Genomic DNA, 21,097 nt, shown 5'->3' with positions numbered 1-21,097 from the left:
CCTGCACCTATTTTCTATGTTTCTTTGTTAATACACATTAAATGGTAGGACACTGAGAAGTGTAGATGAACAGAGTGACCTTGGAGTGCATGTCCACAGATCCCTGAAGGTAGGAGGCCAGGTAGAAAGATGGTTAAGAAGGCATACAGAATACTTGCCTTTATTAGCTGAGGCATAGAATATAAGCGCAGGGGGGGGTTATGCTTGAACTGTATAAAACACTGGTTAGGCCACAGCTAGAGTACTGCGTGCAGTTCTGGTCACCACATTACAGGAAAGATGTGACTGCACTGGAGAGGGTACAGAGGAGATTTGCGAGAATGTTGCCTGGATGGAGAATTTTAGCTATGAGGAAAGATTGGATGGACTGGGTTTGTTTTCTTTGGAACAGAGGAGGCTGAGGGGAGACCTTATTGAGGTGTATAAAATTATGAGGGGCCTGGATAGAGCGGATAGGAAGGACTTGTTTCCCTTAGCAGAGGGGTCAACAACCAGGGAGCATAGATTTAAAGGAATTGGGGGGAGGTTTAGAGGAGATATGAGGGGAAATGTTTTCACCCAGAGGGTGGTGGGAGTCTGGAACTCACTGCCTGAAAGAATGGTAGAGGCAGAAACTCTCACCACATTTAAAAAGTACTTGGAGATGCACTTGAAGTGCCGTAACCCACAGGATTACAGACCTGGTGGTGACAGGGAGAGGGGTGGGGGTGATGAATGTGGAGAGGGCAGTCCCATGGGGTGGTGGTCGAGGAGTGGTGGTTTTCGAGGTGACTGGGAGAGGGCCGGGGGTTCCGGTGTTGATGACCGAGGAGAGGTGGTCCTAGGAATGATTATTGCGGAGGGGGTCCCGGGAGGGAGAGGGGTCCTGGGGAAAGGGATCCCGGGTGGGGTGCTGAGGGTGATTATCATGGAGCAGGGAGTTGAGGATAGGGGGTCCCCGGAAGGGAGGGGATGTGAATTCACGCGGCACGAATGGGGTTGCAGTGGCTATCGTATTAAACTCCCCCCCCCCCCCCCCCTCCCTCAGCCCAAGACCACCCGATGTGGAGGAAGAGCATCCGGGAGGGCGCTGAGCACCTCGAGTCTCGTCGCCGAGAGCATGCAGAAACCAAGCGCAGGCAGCGGAAGGAGCGTGCGGCAAACCTGTCCCACCCACCCTTTCCCTCAACCACTGTCAGTCTCACCTGTGACTGAGACTGTAATTCCCGTATTGGACTGTTCAGTCACCTAAGAACTCACTTTTAGAGTGGAAGCAAGTCTTCCTCGATTTCGAGGGACTGCCTCATCATCACCATAGTCAGTCCCTCGGAATCGAGGAAGACTTGCTTCCAGTCTAAAAATGAGTCCTTAGGTGGCTGAACAGTCCAATACGGGAATTACAGTCTCTGTCACAGATGGGACAGATAACTTGAGAAAGGACATTCTTGCTATTGAGGGAGTGCAGCGAAGGTTCACCAGACTGATTCCTGGGATGGCGGGACTGACATATCAAGAAAGACTGGATCAACTGGGCTTGTATTCACTGGAGTTCAGAAGAATGAGAAGGGCTCTCATAGAAAGGTTTAAAATCTGACGGGTTTAGACAGGTTAGATGCAGGAAGAATGTTCCCAATGTTGGGGAAGTCCAGAACCAGGGGTCACAGTCTAAGGATAAGGGGTAAGCTATTTAGGACTGAGATGAGGAGAAACTTCTTCACCCAGAGAGTGGTGAACCTGTGGAATTCTCTACCACAGAAAGTTGTTGAGGCCAATTCACCAAATATATTCAAAAAGGAGTTAGATGAAGTCCTTACTAATAGGGGGATCAAGGGGTATGGTGAGAAAGCAGGAATGGGGTACTGAAGTTGCATGTTCAGCCATGAACTCATTGAATGGCGGTGCAGGCTCGAAGGGCCGAATGGCCTACTCCTGCACCTATTTTCTATGTTTCTATATCGCACGCTCCTTCTGCTGTCTGTGCTTGGTTTCTGCATGCTCTCGGCAACAAGACTCGAGATGCTCAGCGCCCTCCCGGATGCACTTCCTCCACTTAGGGCGGTCTTTAGCCAGGGACTCCCAGGTGTCAGTGGGGATGTTGCACTTTATCAGGGAGGCTTTGAGGGTGTCCTTGTAACATTTCCTCTGCCTATCTTTGGCTTATTTGCCGTGAAGGCATTCCAAGTCGAGCGCTTGCTTTGGGAGTCTCGTGTCTGGCATGCGAACAATGTGGCCTGCCCAGTGTGGTCAGTGCTTCGATGCTGGGGATGTTGGCCTGGTCGAGGACGTTAATGTTGGTGCGTCTGTCCTCCCAGGGGATTTACAGGATCTTGCGGAGACATCGTTGGTGGTATTTCTCCAGTGACTTGAGGTGTCTGCTGTACACGGTTCATGTCTCTGAGCCATACAGGAGGGCGGGTATTACTACAGCTCTGTCGACCATGAGTCGGCCTATGATGATGACACCCCCCACTCCCCCATAGCTCTGCAACTCAGCGATTCTACAAAAAACATTTTTAAATTGTGGTACCCTGTCGATAAAATCAGATTTAAAAAAAAAATGCACACATGCTGGAAACCTGAAATAAGAATAGCAAATGCTGGAAATATTCCTGTATTTTACAAGCGGCTGCAGTGCCAGCGGATTACTGCGGGTGGTGCTGCTGAGCTACTCTTGGCATTGGTCTCAGTGACTATACCACAGCAAGCATCATGCTCGGTACAGCCCAAAATTCATCTTATTGTTCAGATGTGAAAACTTTCATACGGAGTTTATACCAACAGAGGGAAATTCCTTGAATAGCTGGCAAAACAAATGGTTCCTTCCCAAGAAGAGTGTAGGGACATTCAGCCCATCGAATTTGCCCATCTTTATGGGAAGGAATGGTTTCGACCGTTTTTCCAACATCCGTCACCCACTGTCCCAGCCCCGCTTTGTCCCTCATCATCATCACATCGAAACAGGGCTCGACAGGGTAGATGCTGAGAGGCTTTTTCCCCCGGGCTGGGGAGTCGAGAACCAGGGGTCACAGTCTCAGAATAAGGGGTCGGCCATATAGGACTGAGATGGAGAGGAATTGCTTCACTCAGAGGGTGGTGAATCTTTGGGATTCTCTGCCCCAGAGGGCTGTGGAGACTCAGTCGTTGAATAAGTTCAAGGCCGAGATCGATAGATTTTTGGACTCTTAAGGAAATCAAAGGATATGGGGATCGGACGGGAAAGTGTTCAGGTCGAAGATCAGCCGTGATCTTATTAAATGGTGGAGCAGGCTCGAGGGGCCGAATGGCCGACTCCTGCTCCCATTTCTTATGTTCTCATGATGGTGATCCAATCCATAAGGAGGCCACATACTGATCGGATCATGAGTCTCAATGAAGGAGAGGAGCAGAGGGATCTGGGTGAACAGACACACACGTGACTGAGAGTAGCGACGCAGGTTAATAAGGCCATAAAAAGCAAAGCAAGCGCTGGGAATTGAAAAGCAGAGAAGTTCTGTTAAACTTGTATAGCATCTTGGTTAGACCACACTTGGAGCACTGTGCACAGTTCTGGTCTCCAGATTATGAAAAGGATATAGAGGCACTGGAGAAGGTGCTGAAAATGTTTACAAGGATGATAGTAGAACTGAGAGGTTATAACCATCAGGAAAGGATGAACAGGCCGGGGCTGTTTTCTCTAGAAAAGAGAAGGCTGGGGGTGACCTGATAGAGGTTGTTGAGATCATGAAGGGGGTTTGACAGGGTAAACATAGAGAAGATGTTTCCCCCTGTGGGGGAGAGCAGAACTAGGGACCATCAATATCAGACAGTCAGTAATAAATCCAATGGGGAATTCAGGAGAAACTTCTTTACCCAGAGAGCGGTGAGAATGTGGAACTCGCTGCCACAGGGAGGGGTTGAGGCGAATAGTATCGATGGATTTAAGGGGAAGCTGGATAAACACACGAGGGAGAAAGGCATAGAAGGATATGGTGATTGGGGGGGGGGGGGGATGGAGAGGGGTGGGAGGGGGCTGGTGTGGAGCATAAACCCCGGCACGGACCCGATGGGCCGAATGGCCTGTTTCTGGCCGTACAATGGTTACAGAACCGAGGCGGGTAATTTGGGAGTTAAGATACCAATCAGCCATGACGTGATGGATGGCGGAACCGGCTCAAGGGGCTGAAAGGCTTCCCGCTGTTCCTGTGCTTTGTTCCCGCACCATGGGGCCGAAATTGGCTTTATACCACTGCTGGTTACCGGCGGGGGAGGCGGATAACGGGTGGTAGCGGCCGACCGTCGACGGTAAGCGGCATCCGCGGCTGCGCAAAAACTCAGTCGGCTCTTTGGCAGAGGCGCCAAGAGCTAACGCTGCGCCGGTTATTGCCTCCCGCGTGGTGACATCATCCCGCGTGCAACGCCCACTTGGAGCCTCGAGCGCCACATTTAGTTTGAACATCGGCCTTCCCGGCAGGCGTTACAGCCTGGAAACATCATCATCATCGGCAGTCCCTCGAAGTGAGGCTGACTTACTTCCACACCAAAAAGGGATGAGTTCACAGGTGTTTCAATGAAGGAGCTAATATTCCGGATCCCGAACTACATCCTGAAGGGTGGAAGATGGCTGTGTGTGGATTTTTTTAACGTGGGGTGACCGTTGTACACCAGCCACCACACGGGGCTTGACAGAGCGAGGTCTGGGTCCAGTGGCAAGGGTTAACCAGGATGACTGGAGACCTGCTCTGCTGCACGGACCCAGTGCGCCCACATATCGCACAGTGTGGGCTGAGCCCGTGCTGCCCCTGGGCCCTCGCCTCTCCTGAGCCCCGAACTCTCGCCTCTCCTGGGCCCCGATCACGTCCCTCTACCAACACTTGCCTCTCCTTCGCCCCGACCTCGCCGCTCCTGCTGTACCTGCCCCGCACTGCAGTCAGCCGTCGCCCTCCTGCAGCAGCACGCGCTGCTCCCTGCAGTGGTATACCGTCGCACGCTGCTCCCTCCCATGGCTCCGGCCTGCTGATGGACATGCAGGCTGGGACCGCGCTAATTGGAAACAGTGGTGAGTAAACAGCGGGATTCGGGCGCAATCGGCCAGAGAGCACGCCAAGTGTTTCTCTTTATTTATTTCTTGAATTTTCCATCAGCTGTGACAGTGGGGAAGTGTGTGTGTGTGGGGGGGTGGGAGAAGTTCGAGGTTGTTTTTCTCCCTTCCCGTTTCCCAGCGAGCTCGGCGGCCTCCCGATGGGGAGATTCAGTCGGGCCCCGGAGCTCCCGCCCGAGGGTGAGTGTACATCGCCACCTTCTGGCGCCGCTCTCTCATCTTTGGCGGTTAAAAACTGAATCTGGACGTTGGAGCCGGCGCCTAACGCCCGGCGGTAAAATCAGCATCGGGCGGTGACACCGGCCCAAACACGGCGGGACCCGATTTCGCCCCCGATACATTTTACTGCAAAACTTGCCAATCGAGTTGCTGGCTGCTCAACTTACTTTTAGTTTCTGGATCTTTCCGGCCAGGGAGGAGTGCGTCCCCACATGCTGGAACAGCGAGGGCTTGAAGCGGATCCGGAGATTGGCCTTCTGTCGGTCACAGTGTTTCTGGAGAGAGAGAGAGAGAGAGAGAGAGAGAGAGAGAGAGAGAGACATCCGTTACCACCGCACACAGGATGCTTAATATAAGAACGTAAGAAATAGGAGCAGGCCCATTCGGCTCCTCGAGCCTGCTCTGCCATTCATTAAGATCATGACTGATCTCCACTTCCCTGCCCGCTCCCCATGACCCTTGACCCCCCTGCCCCGGCACCGCTGTTGGTCGGCTAGGTCCATCGCTGCTCCACCAGATTTTTGCAACGAAGTTAAAACAGAATTAAAATCTCAGAGTTATTGGTGGATATGCGCTGATCTCAAATAATATCCCAACCACAAGTACAGGTGTAATGTCCGAAATACGGAAACCTCGGGGCCGAGGCCGTTCCCGATTCCGGGTGTTTCTGGATTTCGGAACGTCTTCGCCTGGGCCGAGGTAGGTGGGGGTGGGGGGAGGTGTTCGGGGCGGGGGAAGGTCGTTGGGGGAGGTCAGGCGGAGGGGGAGGGGGCGGGTCGGGCAGGGAGGGCCGGGGCGGGGTCGGGTGGGGGCCGAGGAAGGGGCGGGGGTAGGGGTCGGGGAGGTCGGGCAGGGGGAGGGTCGGGCGGGGGGAGGGTCGGGCGGGGGAGTCCAGATTTCGGTTCATTTCCCGGAATACCCCGCCACGGATCGGCCCGGTATCCGGATTCTCGAACATTCCGAATTTCAGAACACTGGATTTCGGACGCTCAACCTGTACTGCAAAATTAGCCTTCCTATCAGAACCTTTCTAGAGAGAGAGATTTTAATCTGAATTTTCAAACACCAGTTAGGCTGGAGCACTGCGTGCAGTTCTGGTCACCACATTACAGGAAAGATGTGATTGCACTGGAGAGGGTACAGGGGAGATTTACGAGGATGTTGCCAGGATTGGAGAATTTTAGCTATGAGGAAAGATTGGATAGGCTGGGGTTGTTTTATTTGGAACAGAGGAGGCTGAGGGGAGATTTAATTGAGGTGTATAAAATTATGAGGGGCCTGGATAGAGTGGATAGGAAGGACCTGTTTTCCTTGGCAGAGGGGTCAACAACCAGGGGGCATAGATTTAAAGTAATTGGGGGGAGGTTTAGAGGGGATTTGAGGGGAAATGTCTTCACCCAGAGGGTGGTGAGGGTCTGGAACTCACGGCCTGAAAGGGTGGTAGAGGCAGAAACCCTCACCACATTAAAAAAGTACTTGGATGTGCACCTGAAGTGCCGTAACTTACAGGGCGACGGACCGAGAGTGGGAAAGTGGGATTAGGCTGGGTAGCTCTTTGTCGGCCGGCGCGGACACGATGGGCCGAATGGCCCTCCTTCTGCGCTGTAAATTTCTATGAAACAGTGACTAACTGCAACTGTTTAAAAACAAAAAAAATAAGATTGTCGGCATGGTGCCGTCTGTCTCCAGGGTACAGACCCGTGATCGCAACATCCCCCAGCCACTAGGGCGGTGAACGTTGGAGGCAGTGTGACAGTGTGGGACGAGGAACATTCTCCTGTCCCAGCCAGTAATGTACACCAAACACTCCACTCCTTACTTCAAACAGCCCGAAGCCGTGCCACTGTAATCACAAACCTCTCCTCAACTCGTGATCTCACAACAGCATTTAACACTGCCTCTGTCGTTCTCGGAAAGGAAGACTTGCATTTATATAGCGCCTTTCACAACCACCGGACGTCCCAAAGCGCTTTGCAGCCAATGAAGTACTTTTCGAAGTGTGGTCACTGTTGTAATGTAGGAAACCCGGCAGTCAATTTATGCACAGCAAGCTCCCATACACAGCAATGTGTAAAGGCCTGATAATCTGTGTTTTTGTTATGTTGATTGAGGGATAAATATTGGCCCCAGGGAGAACTCCTCCTGCTCTTATTTGAAATAGTAGCCGTGGGATCTTTTACGTCCACCTGAGAGAGCAGACAAGGCCTCGGTTTAACGTCTCATCCGAAAGACAGCACCTTCGACAGTGCGGCGCTCCCTCAGTCCTGCCCCTGCGACAGTGCGGCGCTCCCTCAGTACTGCCCCTCCGACAGCGCGGAGCTCCCTCAGTACTGCCCCTCCGACAGCGCAGAGCTCCCTCAGTACTGCCCCTCCGACAGTGCGGCACTCCCTCAGCACTGCCCCTCTGACAGCGCGGAGCTCCCTCAGCACTGCACTGGGAGTGGCCGCCTGGATTTATTTGCTCAAGTCCCTGGAGTGGGACTTGAACCCACAACCTACGGATTGAGAGGTGAGTGTGCTACCCACTGAGCCACAGCTGACACATCCCCCCTCTCACTGTGTGCCTTATTTTAGATGCACTGCAATGTTGCCGAGCCAGCGCTGATGAGTATGAATGACTCGGTCGATGCTGATGGACAGTATCAGGTGGTTGGGGCTCAGACTGAAATGAGATCACAGCGGGACCGAGAGGCCACACAGCACAAGCCCGGATTTGTACTGCCCGCATATACCTCGGGAGTTGCTTCAATCCAACACACAAAGTACTTTGATCAATTACATCAGACACACACACAAAGCAAGAAAAGACGTACTTCTTTTGCTCTCCATCTATTCATTTGCTGCTGTCGCAGTTGAGTTGACAGCCCAATTGCAGAAATAAAGCCCCCCTTGCCCAGAGTTCCTGCGTCATCCCAGCTGTGGCTCAGTGCGTAACACTCTCGCCTCTGAGTCAGAGGGTCGTAGGTTCAAGTCCCACTCCAGAGACCCGAGCCCATAAACTCCAATGTAGCACTGAGGGAGCGCCGCACTGTCGGAAGGTCAGTACTGAGAGAGTGCCGCACTGTCGGAGGGGCAGTACTGAGGGAGTGCCGCACTGTCGGAGGGGCAGTACTGAAGGAGTGCCGCACTGTCGGAGGGGCAGTACTGAGGGAGGGCCGCACTGTCGGAAGGACAGTACTGAGGGAGGGCTGCACTGTCGGAGGGGCAGTACTGAGGGAGCACTGCACTGTCGGAGGGGCAGTACTGAGGGAGCGCCGTGCTGAGGGAGGGCTGCACTGTCGGAGGGTCAGTACTGAAGGAGTGCTGCATTGTCGGAGTGCTGCACTGTCGGAGGGGCAGTACTGAGGGAGCGCCGTGCTGAGGGAGGGCTGCACTGTCGGAGGGTCAGTACTGAAGGAGTGCTGCATTGTCGGAGTGCTGCACTGTCGGAGGGGCAGCAGTGACGTTAAACTCTCTCAGGTGGATTTAATAGCTCCCAGGGCACTATTTCGAAGACGAGCAGGGTAGTTATCCCCGGTGTCCTCTACGATAGTTATCCCTTGACCAAAATCACCAAAACTGAGGGCAGGCGTCTCATGGCTGTTTGTGGGTTCTTGCTATTACTGCTGCGTTTCCCTACATTACAGAAAACAGTACTTCATGGGCTGAAACGTGCTTGAGGAGGTCCTGAGGTTGTGAAAGGCGCTACAGAAATGCAAGTCTCTCAAAATACACCGTGGTTGGTAAACCTGACATCACTGCCTTCTTTCGAAAAAAAAAAGTGAGAAAAGTCTGCAAGCAGGGACACAGAAATATCCGGACTTGCTCTCACACACACAAATATAGCCCCCACCACACACACAAATATAGCCCCCCCGTACACACACACAGAAATATATCCCCCCCCACACACACACACATATATAGCCCCCCCCACACACACAAATATAGCCCCCCCCACACACACACACAAATATAGCCCCCCCCACACACACAAATATAGCCCCCCCCCACACACACACAAATATAGCTCCCCCCCACACACACACACAAATATAGCCCCCCCCACACACACACACAAATATAGACCCCCCCGACACACACACACAAATATAGCCCCCCCCCACACACACACAAATATAGCTCCCCCCACACACAAATATAGCCCCCCCCAAACACACACAAATATAGCCCCCCACACACACACAAATATAGCCCCCCCCCAAACACACACAAATATAGACCCCCCCGACACACACACACAAATATAGCCCCTCCCCCACACACACACAAATATAGCTCCCCCCACACACAAATATAGCCCCCCCCCAAACACACACAAATATAGCCCCCCACACACACACAAATATAGCCCCCCCCCACACACACAAATATAGCCCCCCCCACACACACAAATATAGCCCCCCACACACACACAAATAGAGCCCCCCCCACACACACACAAATATAGACCCCCCCACACACACACACAAATATAGCACCCCCCCCACACACACAATAAAATAGCCCCCCACACACACACACAAATATAGCCCCCTCTACACACACACACAAATATAGCCCCCCACACACACACACAAATATAGCCCCCCCCCACACACACAATAAAATAGCCCCCCACACACACACAAATATAGCCCTCCACACACACACACAAATATAGCCCCCCCCCATACACACACAAATATAGCCCCCCCCCACACACACACAAATATAGCACCCCCCCCACACACACAATAAAATAGCCCCCCCACACACACACACAAATATAGCCCCTCCCCCACACACACACAAATATAGCCCCGCTCCACACACACACAAATATAGCCCCCCCCACACACACACACAAATATAGCCCCCCCCACACACACACAAATATAGCCCCCCCCCCACACACACACAAATATAGACCCCCGCACAAACACACACAAATATAGACCCCCGCACAAACACACACAAATATAGCCCCCCCCACACACACAAATATAGCCCCCCCCACACACACACAAATATAGCCCCCCCCCCCACACACACACACAAATATAGCCCCCCCGACACACACAAATATAGCCCCCCCCACACACACACACAAATATAGACCCCCCCGACACACACACACAAATATAGCCCCCCCCACACACACACAAATATAGCTCCCCCCACACACAAATATAGCCCCCCCCAAACACACACAAATATAGCCCCCCACACACACACAAGTATAGCCCCCCCCAAACACACACAAATATAGACCCCCCCGACACACACACACAAATATAGCCCCTCCCCCACACACACACAAATATAGCTCCCCCCACACACAAATATAGCCCCCCCCAAACACACACAAATATAGCCCCCCACACACACACAAATATAGCCCCCCCCCACACACACAAATATAGCCCCCCCCCACACACACAAATATAGCCCCCCCCCACACACACAAATATAGCCCCCCACACACACACAAATAGAGCCCCCCCCACACACACAAATATAGACCCCCCACACACACACACACAAATATAGCCCCCCCCACACACACACACAAATATAGCCCCCCCCACACACACACACAAATATAGCACCCCCCCCACACACACAATAAAATAGCCCCCCACACACACACACAAATATAGCCCCCTCCACACACACACACAAATATAGCCCCCCCCACACACACACAAATATAGCCCTCCACACACACACACAAATATAGCCCCCCCCCACACACACACAAATATAGCCCCCCCCCACACACACACAAATATAGCCCCCCCCAAACACACACACAAATATAGCCCCCCACACACACACACAAATATAGCCCCCCCCCCACACGCACAATAAAATAGCCCCCCACACACACACACAAATATAGCCCCCCCCACACACACACAAATATAGCCCCCCCCACACACACACACAAATATAGCCTCCCCCCACACACACACACAAATATAGCCTCCCCCACACACACACACACAAATATAGCCCCCCGCACAAACACACACAAATATAGCCCCCCCCCACACGCACAATAAAATAGCCCCCCGCACACACACACAAATATAGCCCTCCCTCACACACACACAAATATAGCCCCCCCCACACACACACAAATACAGCCCCCCCCACACACACACACAAATATGGCCCCCCGCACAAACACACACAAATATAGCCCCCCGCACACACACACAAATATAGCTCCCCCCAAACACACAAATATAGCCACCCCCACACACACACAAATATGGCCCCCCGCACAAACACACACAAATATAGCCCCCCGCACACACACACAAATATAGCTCCCCCCAAACACACAAATATAGCCCCCCACACACACACAAATATAGCCCCCCCCACACAAAAATATAGCCCCCCACACACACACAAATAGAGCCCCCCCCCACACACACACAAATATAGACCCCCTCACACACACAAATATAGCCCCCCCCCACACACACACACAAATATAGCACCCCCCCCACACACACAATAAAATAGCCCCCCACACATACACACAAATATAGCCCCCTCCACACACACACACAAATATAGCCCCCTACACACACACACAAATATAGCCCCCCCCACACACACACAAATATAGCACCCCCCCACACACACAGACAAATATAGCCCCCCCCCCCACACACACACACAAATATAGCCCCCCGCACACACACACAAATATAGCCCCCCCTCACACACACACACAAATATAGCCCCCCCCACACACACACAAATACAGCCCCCCCCACACACACACAAATATGGCCCCCCGCACAAACACACACAAATATAGCCCCCCGCACACACACACAAATATAGCCCCCCCCCAAACACACACAAATATAGCCCCCCACACACACACAAATATAGCCCCGCCCCCACACACACACAAATATAGTCCCCCCCCACACACACACAAATATAGCCCCACCCAAACACACACAAACATAGCCCCCCACACACACACAAATATAGCCCCCCCCACACACACAAATATAGCCCCCCCACACACACAAATATAGCCCCCCATACACACACAAATAGAGCCCCCCCCACACACACAAATAGAGCCCCCCCCCACACACACACAAATATAGCCCCCCCACACACACACACACACAAATATAGCCCCCCCCACACACACACACACACAAATATAGCCTCCCCCACACACACACAAATATAGCCCCCCCCACACACACACAAATATAGCCCCACCCCACACACACAAATATAGCACCCCCCCACACACACAAATATAGCCCCCCCACACACACAAATATAGCCCCCCCACACACACACAAATATAGCCCACCCCACACACACACAAATACAGCCCCCCCCACACACACACACAAATATAGCCCCCCCACACACACACAAATACAGCCCCCCCCCACACACACACAAATATAGCCCCTCCCACACACACACAAATATAGCCCCCCCCCCACACACACACAAATATAGCACCCCCCCACACACACACACAAATATAGCCCCCCCCACACACACGCAAATATAGCCCCCCCCCACACACACAAATATAGCCCCCCCACACACACACAAAGATAGTCCCCCCACACACACACAAAGATAGCCCCCCCACACACACACGCAAATATAGCCCCCTCCACACACAAATATAGCCCCTCCCACACACACACACAAATATAGCCCCTCCCACACACACACAAATATAGCCCCCCGCCACACACACAAATATAGCACCCCCCCACACAAATATAGCCCCCCCCACACACACGCAAATATAGCTCCCCCACCACACATACACAAATATAGCCCCCCCCACACACAAATATAGCCCCCCCCCACACACACACAAATATAACCCCCCCCCACACACACACAAATGTAGCCCCCCCACACACACACAAATATAGCCCCCCCGCGCACACACACAAATATAGCCTCCCCCACACATACACACAAATATAGCCCCCCCCCACACACACACACAAATATAACCCCCCCCACACACACACAAATGTACCCCCCCCACACACACACAAATATAGCCCCCCCGCACACACACACAAATATAGCCCCCCCCACACATACACACAAATATAGTCCCCCCACACACACATAAATATAGCCCCCCCACCACACACACACAAATATCGCCCCACACACACACACAAATATAGCCCCCCCCACACACACGCAAATATAGCCCCCCCCACACACACACAAATATAGCCCCCCCCCACACACACACAAATATAGCACCCGCCACACACACACACAAATATAGCCCCCCCCCCCACACACACAAATATAGCCCCCTCCACAAACACACAAATATAGCCCCCTCCACAAACACACAAATATAGCCCCCTCCACACACACACAACTATAGCCCCCCCCCACACACACACAAATATAACCCCCCCCACACACACACAAATATAGCCCCCCCCCACACACACAAATATAGCCCCCGACACACACACACAAATATAGCCCCCCCCACACACACACAAATATAGCCCCCTCCCACACACACACAAATATAGCCCCCTCCCACACACACAAATATAGCCCCCCCCACACACACACACAAATATAGCCCCCTCCCACACAAACACAAATATAGCCCCCCCCACACACACAAATATAGCCCCCCCCACACACACAAATATAGCCCCCCCACATACACACAAATATAGCCCCCCCGACACACACACAAATATAGCCCGCCCCACACACACAAATATAGCCCCCCCCACACACACACAAATATAGCCCCCCCCACACACACACAAATATAGCCCCCCGCACACACACACACAAATATAGCCCCCCCCACACACACGCAAATATAGCCCCCCCCACACACACACGCAAATATAGCCCCCCCCACACACACACAAATATAGCCCCCCCCCACACACATAAATATAGCCCCCCCCACACACAAACACAAATATAGCCCCCAACCCACACACACACACAAATATAGCCCCCCCCCACACACATAAATATAGCCCCCCACACACACACACAAATATAGCCCCCCCCACACACACACAAATATAGCCCCCCCCACACACACACACTAATATAGCCCCCCCCCCACACACACACAAATATAGCCCACCCCTACACACAAATATAGCCCACCCCCACACACACACAAATATAGCCCCCGCCACACACACACAAATATAGCCCCCGCCACACACACACAAATATAGCCCCCCCCGACACACACACAAATATAGCCCCCCCCACACACACAAATATAGCCACCCCCACACACACACACAAATATAGCCCCCCACACACACACACACACAAATATAGCCCCCCGCCACACACACACAAATATAGCCCCCCCGCACACACACAAATATAGCCCCCCCCCCACAAACACACACGCAAATATAGCGCCCCCCCCCCACACACACACAAATATAGCCCCTCCCACACACACACAAATATAGCCCCCCCCACACACACAAATATAGCACTCCCCCACACACACACACAAATTTAGCCCCCCCCACACACACGCAAATATAGCACCCCCCCACACACACGCAAATATAGCCCCCCCACACACACAAATATAGCCCCCCCACACACACACAAATATAGCCCCCTCCCACACAAACACAAATATAGCCCCCCACACACACAAATATAGCCCCACCCCCACACACACACAATATAGCCCCCCACCCCACACACACACAAATATAGCCCCACCCCCACACACACACAAATATAGCCCCCCCCACACACACACACACACAAATATAGCCCCCCCACACACACACACAAATATAGCCCCCCCACAAACACACACACAAATATAGACTCCCCCCACACACAAATATAGCCCCCCCACACACACACACAAATATAGCCCCCCCCCCACACACACACACACAATATAGCCCCCCCACAAACACACAAACAAATATAGCCCCCCCACACACACACACAAATATAGCCCCCCCACACACACACACACAAATATAGCCCCCCCACAAACACACAAACAAATATAGCCCCCCCACACACAAATATAGCCCCCCGCACACACAAATATAGCCACCCCACACACAAATATAGCCCCCCCCACACACACACACAAATATAGCCCCCCACCACACACAAATATAGCCCCCCCCACACACACACAAATATAGCCCCCCCAGACACACACACAAATATAGCCCCCCCACACACACACAAATATAGCCCCCCCCACACACACACACACAAATATAGCCCCCCCCACACACACACACAAATATAGCCCCCCACCACACACAAATATAGCCCCCCCCACACACACACACAAATATAGCCCCCCCACACACACACACAAATAAAGCCCCCCCGCACACACACAAATATAGCCCCCCCCACAAACACACACACAAATATAGCCCCCCCACACACAAATATAGCCCCCCCCCACACACACACAAATATAGCCCCCCACACACACACAAATATAGCCCCCCCCCCGACACACACAAATATAGCCCCCCACACACACACACAAATTTAGCCCCCCCCCACACACACACAAATATAGCCCCCCCCACACACACAAATATAGCCCCCCCCACACACACACACACAAATATAGACCCCCACACACACACACAAATATAGCCCACCCCACACACACACAAATATAGCCCCCCCCACACACACAAATATAGCCCTCCCCACACACACACACAAATATAGTCCCCCCCCACACACACAAATATAGCCCCCCCCACACACACACACACACAAATATAGCCCTCCCCACACACACACACAAATATAGTCCCCCCCCACACACACAAATATAGCCCACCCCACACACACACAAATATAGCCCCCCACACACACACAAATATAGCCCTCCCCACACACACACACAATATAGTCCCCCCCCACACACACAAATATAGCCCCCCCCACACACACACACAAATGTAGCCCCCCCCCACACACACACAAATATAGCCCCCCCCACACACACACACAAATATAGCCCCCCCGCACACACACACAAATATAGCCCCCCCCCCACACACACACAAATATAGCCCCTCCCACACACACACACAAATATAGCCCCTCCCACACACACAAATATAGCCCCCCCCCCCACACACACAAATATAGCCCCCCCCACACACACAAATATAGCCCCCCCCACACACACAAATATAGCCCCCCCCACACACACACACAAATATAGCCCCCCCCACACACAAATATAGCCCCCCCCACACACACACAAATATAACCCCCCCCACACACACACACAAATGTAGCCCCCCCACCACACACACACAAATATAGCCCCCCCAACACACACACAAATATAGCCCCCCCACACACACAAATATAGTCCCCCCACACACAAATATCGTCCCCCACATGCACACAAATATAGCCGCCCCCCCACACACACAAATATAGCCCCCCCCACACACACACACAAATATAGCCCCCCCCACACACATGCAAATATAGCCCCCCCCACACACACAAATATAGCCCCCCCACACACACACAAATATAGCCCCTCCCACACACACACAAATATAAGCCCCCCCACACACACACAAATATAGCCCCTCCCACACACACACAAATATAGCCCCTCCCACACACACACAAATATAAGCCCCCACACACACACACAAATATAGCCCCCCCCCACACACATGCAAATATAGCCCCCCCCACACACACAAATATAGCCCCTCCCACACACACACAAATATAGCCCCCCCCCACACACACACAAATATAGCCCCCCCACACACACACACAAATATAGCCCCCCCACAAACACACACACAAATATAGACTCCCCCCACACACAAATATAGCCCCCCCCACACACACACACAAATATAGCCCCCCCACACACACACACACAAATATAGCCCCCCCACAAACACACAAACAAATATAGCCCCCCCACACACAAATATAGCCCCCCCCACACACACACACAAATATAGCCCCCCCACAAACACACAAACAAATATAGCCACCCCACACACAAATATAGCCCCCCGCACACACAAATATAGCCCCCCCACACACAAATATAGCCCCCCCCACACACACACACAAATATAGCCCCCCACCACACACAAATATAGCCCCCCCCACACACACACACAAATATAGCCCCCCCAGACACACACACAAATATAGCCCCCCCACACACACACAAATATAGCCCCCCCCACACACACACACACAAATATAGCCCCCCCCACACACACACACAAATATAGCCCCCCACCACACACAAATATAGCCCCCCCCACACACACACACAAATATAGCCCCCCCACACACACACACAAATAAAGCCCCCCCGCACACACACAAATATAGCCCCCCCCACAAACACACACACAAATATAGCCCCCCCACACACAAATATAGCCCCCCCCCACACACACACAAATATAGCCCCCCACACACACACAAATATAGCCCCCCCCACACACACACAAATATAGCCCCCCCCCACACACACACAAATATAGCCCCCCCGCACACACACAAATATACCCCCCCCCACAAACACACACGCAAATATAGCCCCCCCCACACACACACAAATATAGCCCCTCCCACACACACACAAATATAGCCCCCCCCCACACACACAAATATAGCACCCCCCCACACACACACACAAATTTAGCCCCCCCCACACACACACAAATATAGCCCCCCCCACACACACAAATATAGCCCCCCCCACACACACACACACAAATATAGACCCCCACACACACACACAAATATAGCCCACCCCACACACACACAAATATAGCCCACCCCACACACACACAAATATAGCCCCCCCCACACACACAAATATAGCCCTCCCCACACACACACAAATATAGTCCCCCCCCACACACACAAATATAGCCCCCCCCACACACACAAATATAGCCCCCCCCCACACACACAAATATAGCCCCCCCCACACACACAAATATAGCCCACCCCACACACACACAAATATAGCCCCCCACACACACACAAATATAGCCCTCCCCACACACACAAATATAGCCCACCCCACACACACACAAATATAGCCCCCCACACACACACAAATATAGCCCTCCCCACACACACACACAAATATAGTCCCCCCCCACACACACAAATATAGCCCCCCCCACACACACACACAAATGTAGCCCCCCCCCACACACACACAAATATAGCCCCCCCGCACACACACACAAATATAGCCCCCCCCCACACACACACAAATATAGCCCCCCCCCACACACACACAAATATAGCCCCTCCCACACACACACACAAATATAGCCCCTCCCACACACACAAATATAGCCCCCCCCCCCACACACACAAATATAGCCCCCCCCCACACACACAAATATAGCCCCCCCCACACACACACACAAATATAACCCCCCCCACACACACACACAAATGTAGCCCCCCCACCACACACACACAAATATAGCCCCCCCAACACACACACAAATATAACCCCCCCCACACACACACACAAATGTAGCCCCCCCACCACACACACACAAATATAGCCCCCCCAACACACACACAAATATAGTCCCCCCACACACAAATATCGTCCCCCACACGCACACAAATATAGCCGCCCCCCCACACACACAAATATAGCCCCCCCCACACACACACAAATATAGCCCCCCCCACACACACACAAATATAGCCCCCCCCACACACACGCAAATATAGCCCCTCTCACACACACACACAAATATAGCCCCCCCCCCACACACACGAATATAGCCCCCCCCCACACACACAAATATAGCCCCCCCCCCACACACACAAATATAGCCCCCCCCACACACACACACACACAAATATAGTCCCCCCCACACACACAAATATAGCCCCCCCCCACACACACACAAATATAGCCCCTCCCACACACACGCAAATATAGCCCCCCCACACACACGCAAATATAGCCCCCCCCACACACACACAAATATAGCCCCCCCCACACACACGCAAATATAGCCCCCCCCCACACACACACAAATATAGCACCCCCACCACACACACAAATATAGCCCCCCCCCCACACACACACAAATACAGCCCCCCCCACACACACACAAATGTAACCCCCCCCACACACACACACAAATGTAGCCCCCCCCCACACACACACAAATATAGCCCCCCCGCACACACACACAAATATAGCCCCCCCCACAAACACACACACAAATATAGCCCCCCTCCACACACACAAATATAGCCCCCCCAACACACACACAAATATAGCCCCCCCAACACACACACAAATATAGCCCCCCCCACACACATAAATATAGCCCCCCCCCACACACACACAAATATAGCCCACCCCACACACAAATATCGCCCCCCCACACTCATACAAATATAGCCGCCCCCCCACACACACAAATATAGCCCCCCACACACACACACACACACAAATATAGCCCCCCCCACACACACGCAAATATAGCCTCCCCCACACACACGCAAATATAGCCCCTCCCACACACACACAAATATAGCCCCTCCCACACACACGCAAATATAGCCCCCCCCACACACACAAATACAGCCCCCCCCACACATACACAAATATAGCCCCCCCACACACACACACACAAATATAGCCCCCCCCACACAAACACAAAGATAGCCCCCCCACCACACACACAAATATAGCCCCCCCCACACACACAAATATAGCCTCCCCCACACACACACACAAATATAGCCCCCCCGCACACACACACACACAAATATAGCCCCCCCCGCACACACACACAAATATAGCCCCCCCGCACACACACACACACAAATATAGCCCCCCCCCGCACACACACAAATATAGCCTCCCCCCGCACACACACACAATTATAGCCCCCCCCCCCCCGTACACACACACAAATATAGCCCCCCCGCACACACACACACACAAATATAGCCCCCCCCCTGCACACACACAAGGAAGGATATACTTGCCATAGAGGGAGTGCACCGAAGGTTCACCAGACTGATTCTTGGGGTGGGGGGATTGTCCTAATAGGAGAGATTGAGCAGACTAGGCCTATATTCTCCAGAGTTTATAAGAGTGAGAGGTGATCTCATTGAAACATACAAAATTATTATAGGGCTTGACAGGGAGGGTGTTTCCCCCGGGCTGGGGAGTCTAGAACCAGGGGTCACAGTCTCAGGATAAGGGGTCGGCCATTTAGGACTGAGATGAGGAGTAATTTCTTCACTCAAAGGGTGGTGAATCTTTGGAATTCTCTGCCCCAGAGGCCTGTAGAGACTCAGTCGTTGAGTATATTCAAGGCTGAGATCGATACATTGTTGGATATTAAAGGATATGGGGACAGTGCAGGAAAGTGTTGAGGTAGAAGATCAGCCATGATCTCATTGAATGGTGGAGCGGGCTCGAGGGGCCGAATGGCCGACTCCTGCTCCTAATTCGTATGTTCTTAATATCCTTCCCTAAAGGACATGAGTGAACCAGATGGGTTTTTAAGACAATCCGGTAATTACATTGTCACCATTACTGATATCAGCTTTTCCCCAAATTTGCAGATGACACAAAGATTAGTGGGAAAGCGGGTTGTGTAGAGGACACAGAGAGGCTGCAAAGAGATTTAGATAGGTTAAGCGAATGGGCTAAGGTTTGGCAGATGGAATACAATGTCGGAAAATGTGAGGTCATCCACCTTGGGGAAAAAAAAACAG

At 52.6% G+C, this 21,097-nt stretch overlaps 1 protein-coding gene across 1 annotated transcript in view; it reads right to left on the bottom strand.

Annotated features, from left to right (window-relative positions):
• Nucleotides 1–21,097, bottom strand: part of mgat4b (alpha-1,3-mannosyl-glycoprotein 4-beta-N-acetylglucosaminyltransferase B) — a 406,613-nt gene that overhangs the window by 39,426 nt on the left and 346,090 nt on the right. Inside the window, exon 10 of the mRNA XM_070877144.1 lies at nucleotides 5,443–5,550. Within this exon, the coding sequence (XP_070733245.1) occupies nucleotides 5,443–5,550 (108 nt within the window). The remainder of the gene's footprint in view (nucleotides 1–5,442; nucleotides 5,551–21,097) is intronic.

Source organism: Pristiophorus japonicus, chromosome 4 (genome assembly GCF_044704955.1).
Source record: "Pristiophorus japonicus isolate sPriJap1 chromosome 4, sPriJap1.hap1, whole genome shotgun sequence".
NCBI classification, from domain to species: Eukaryota; Metazoa; Chordata; class Chondrichthyes; family Pristiophoridae; genus Pristiophorus; species Pristiophorus japonicus.
This window is presented reverse-complemented; position numbering and strand designations above follow the sequence as displayed.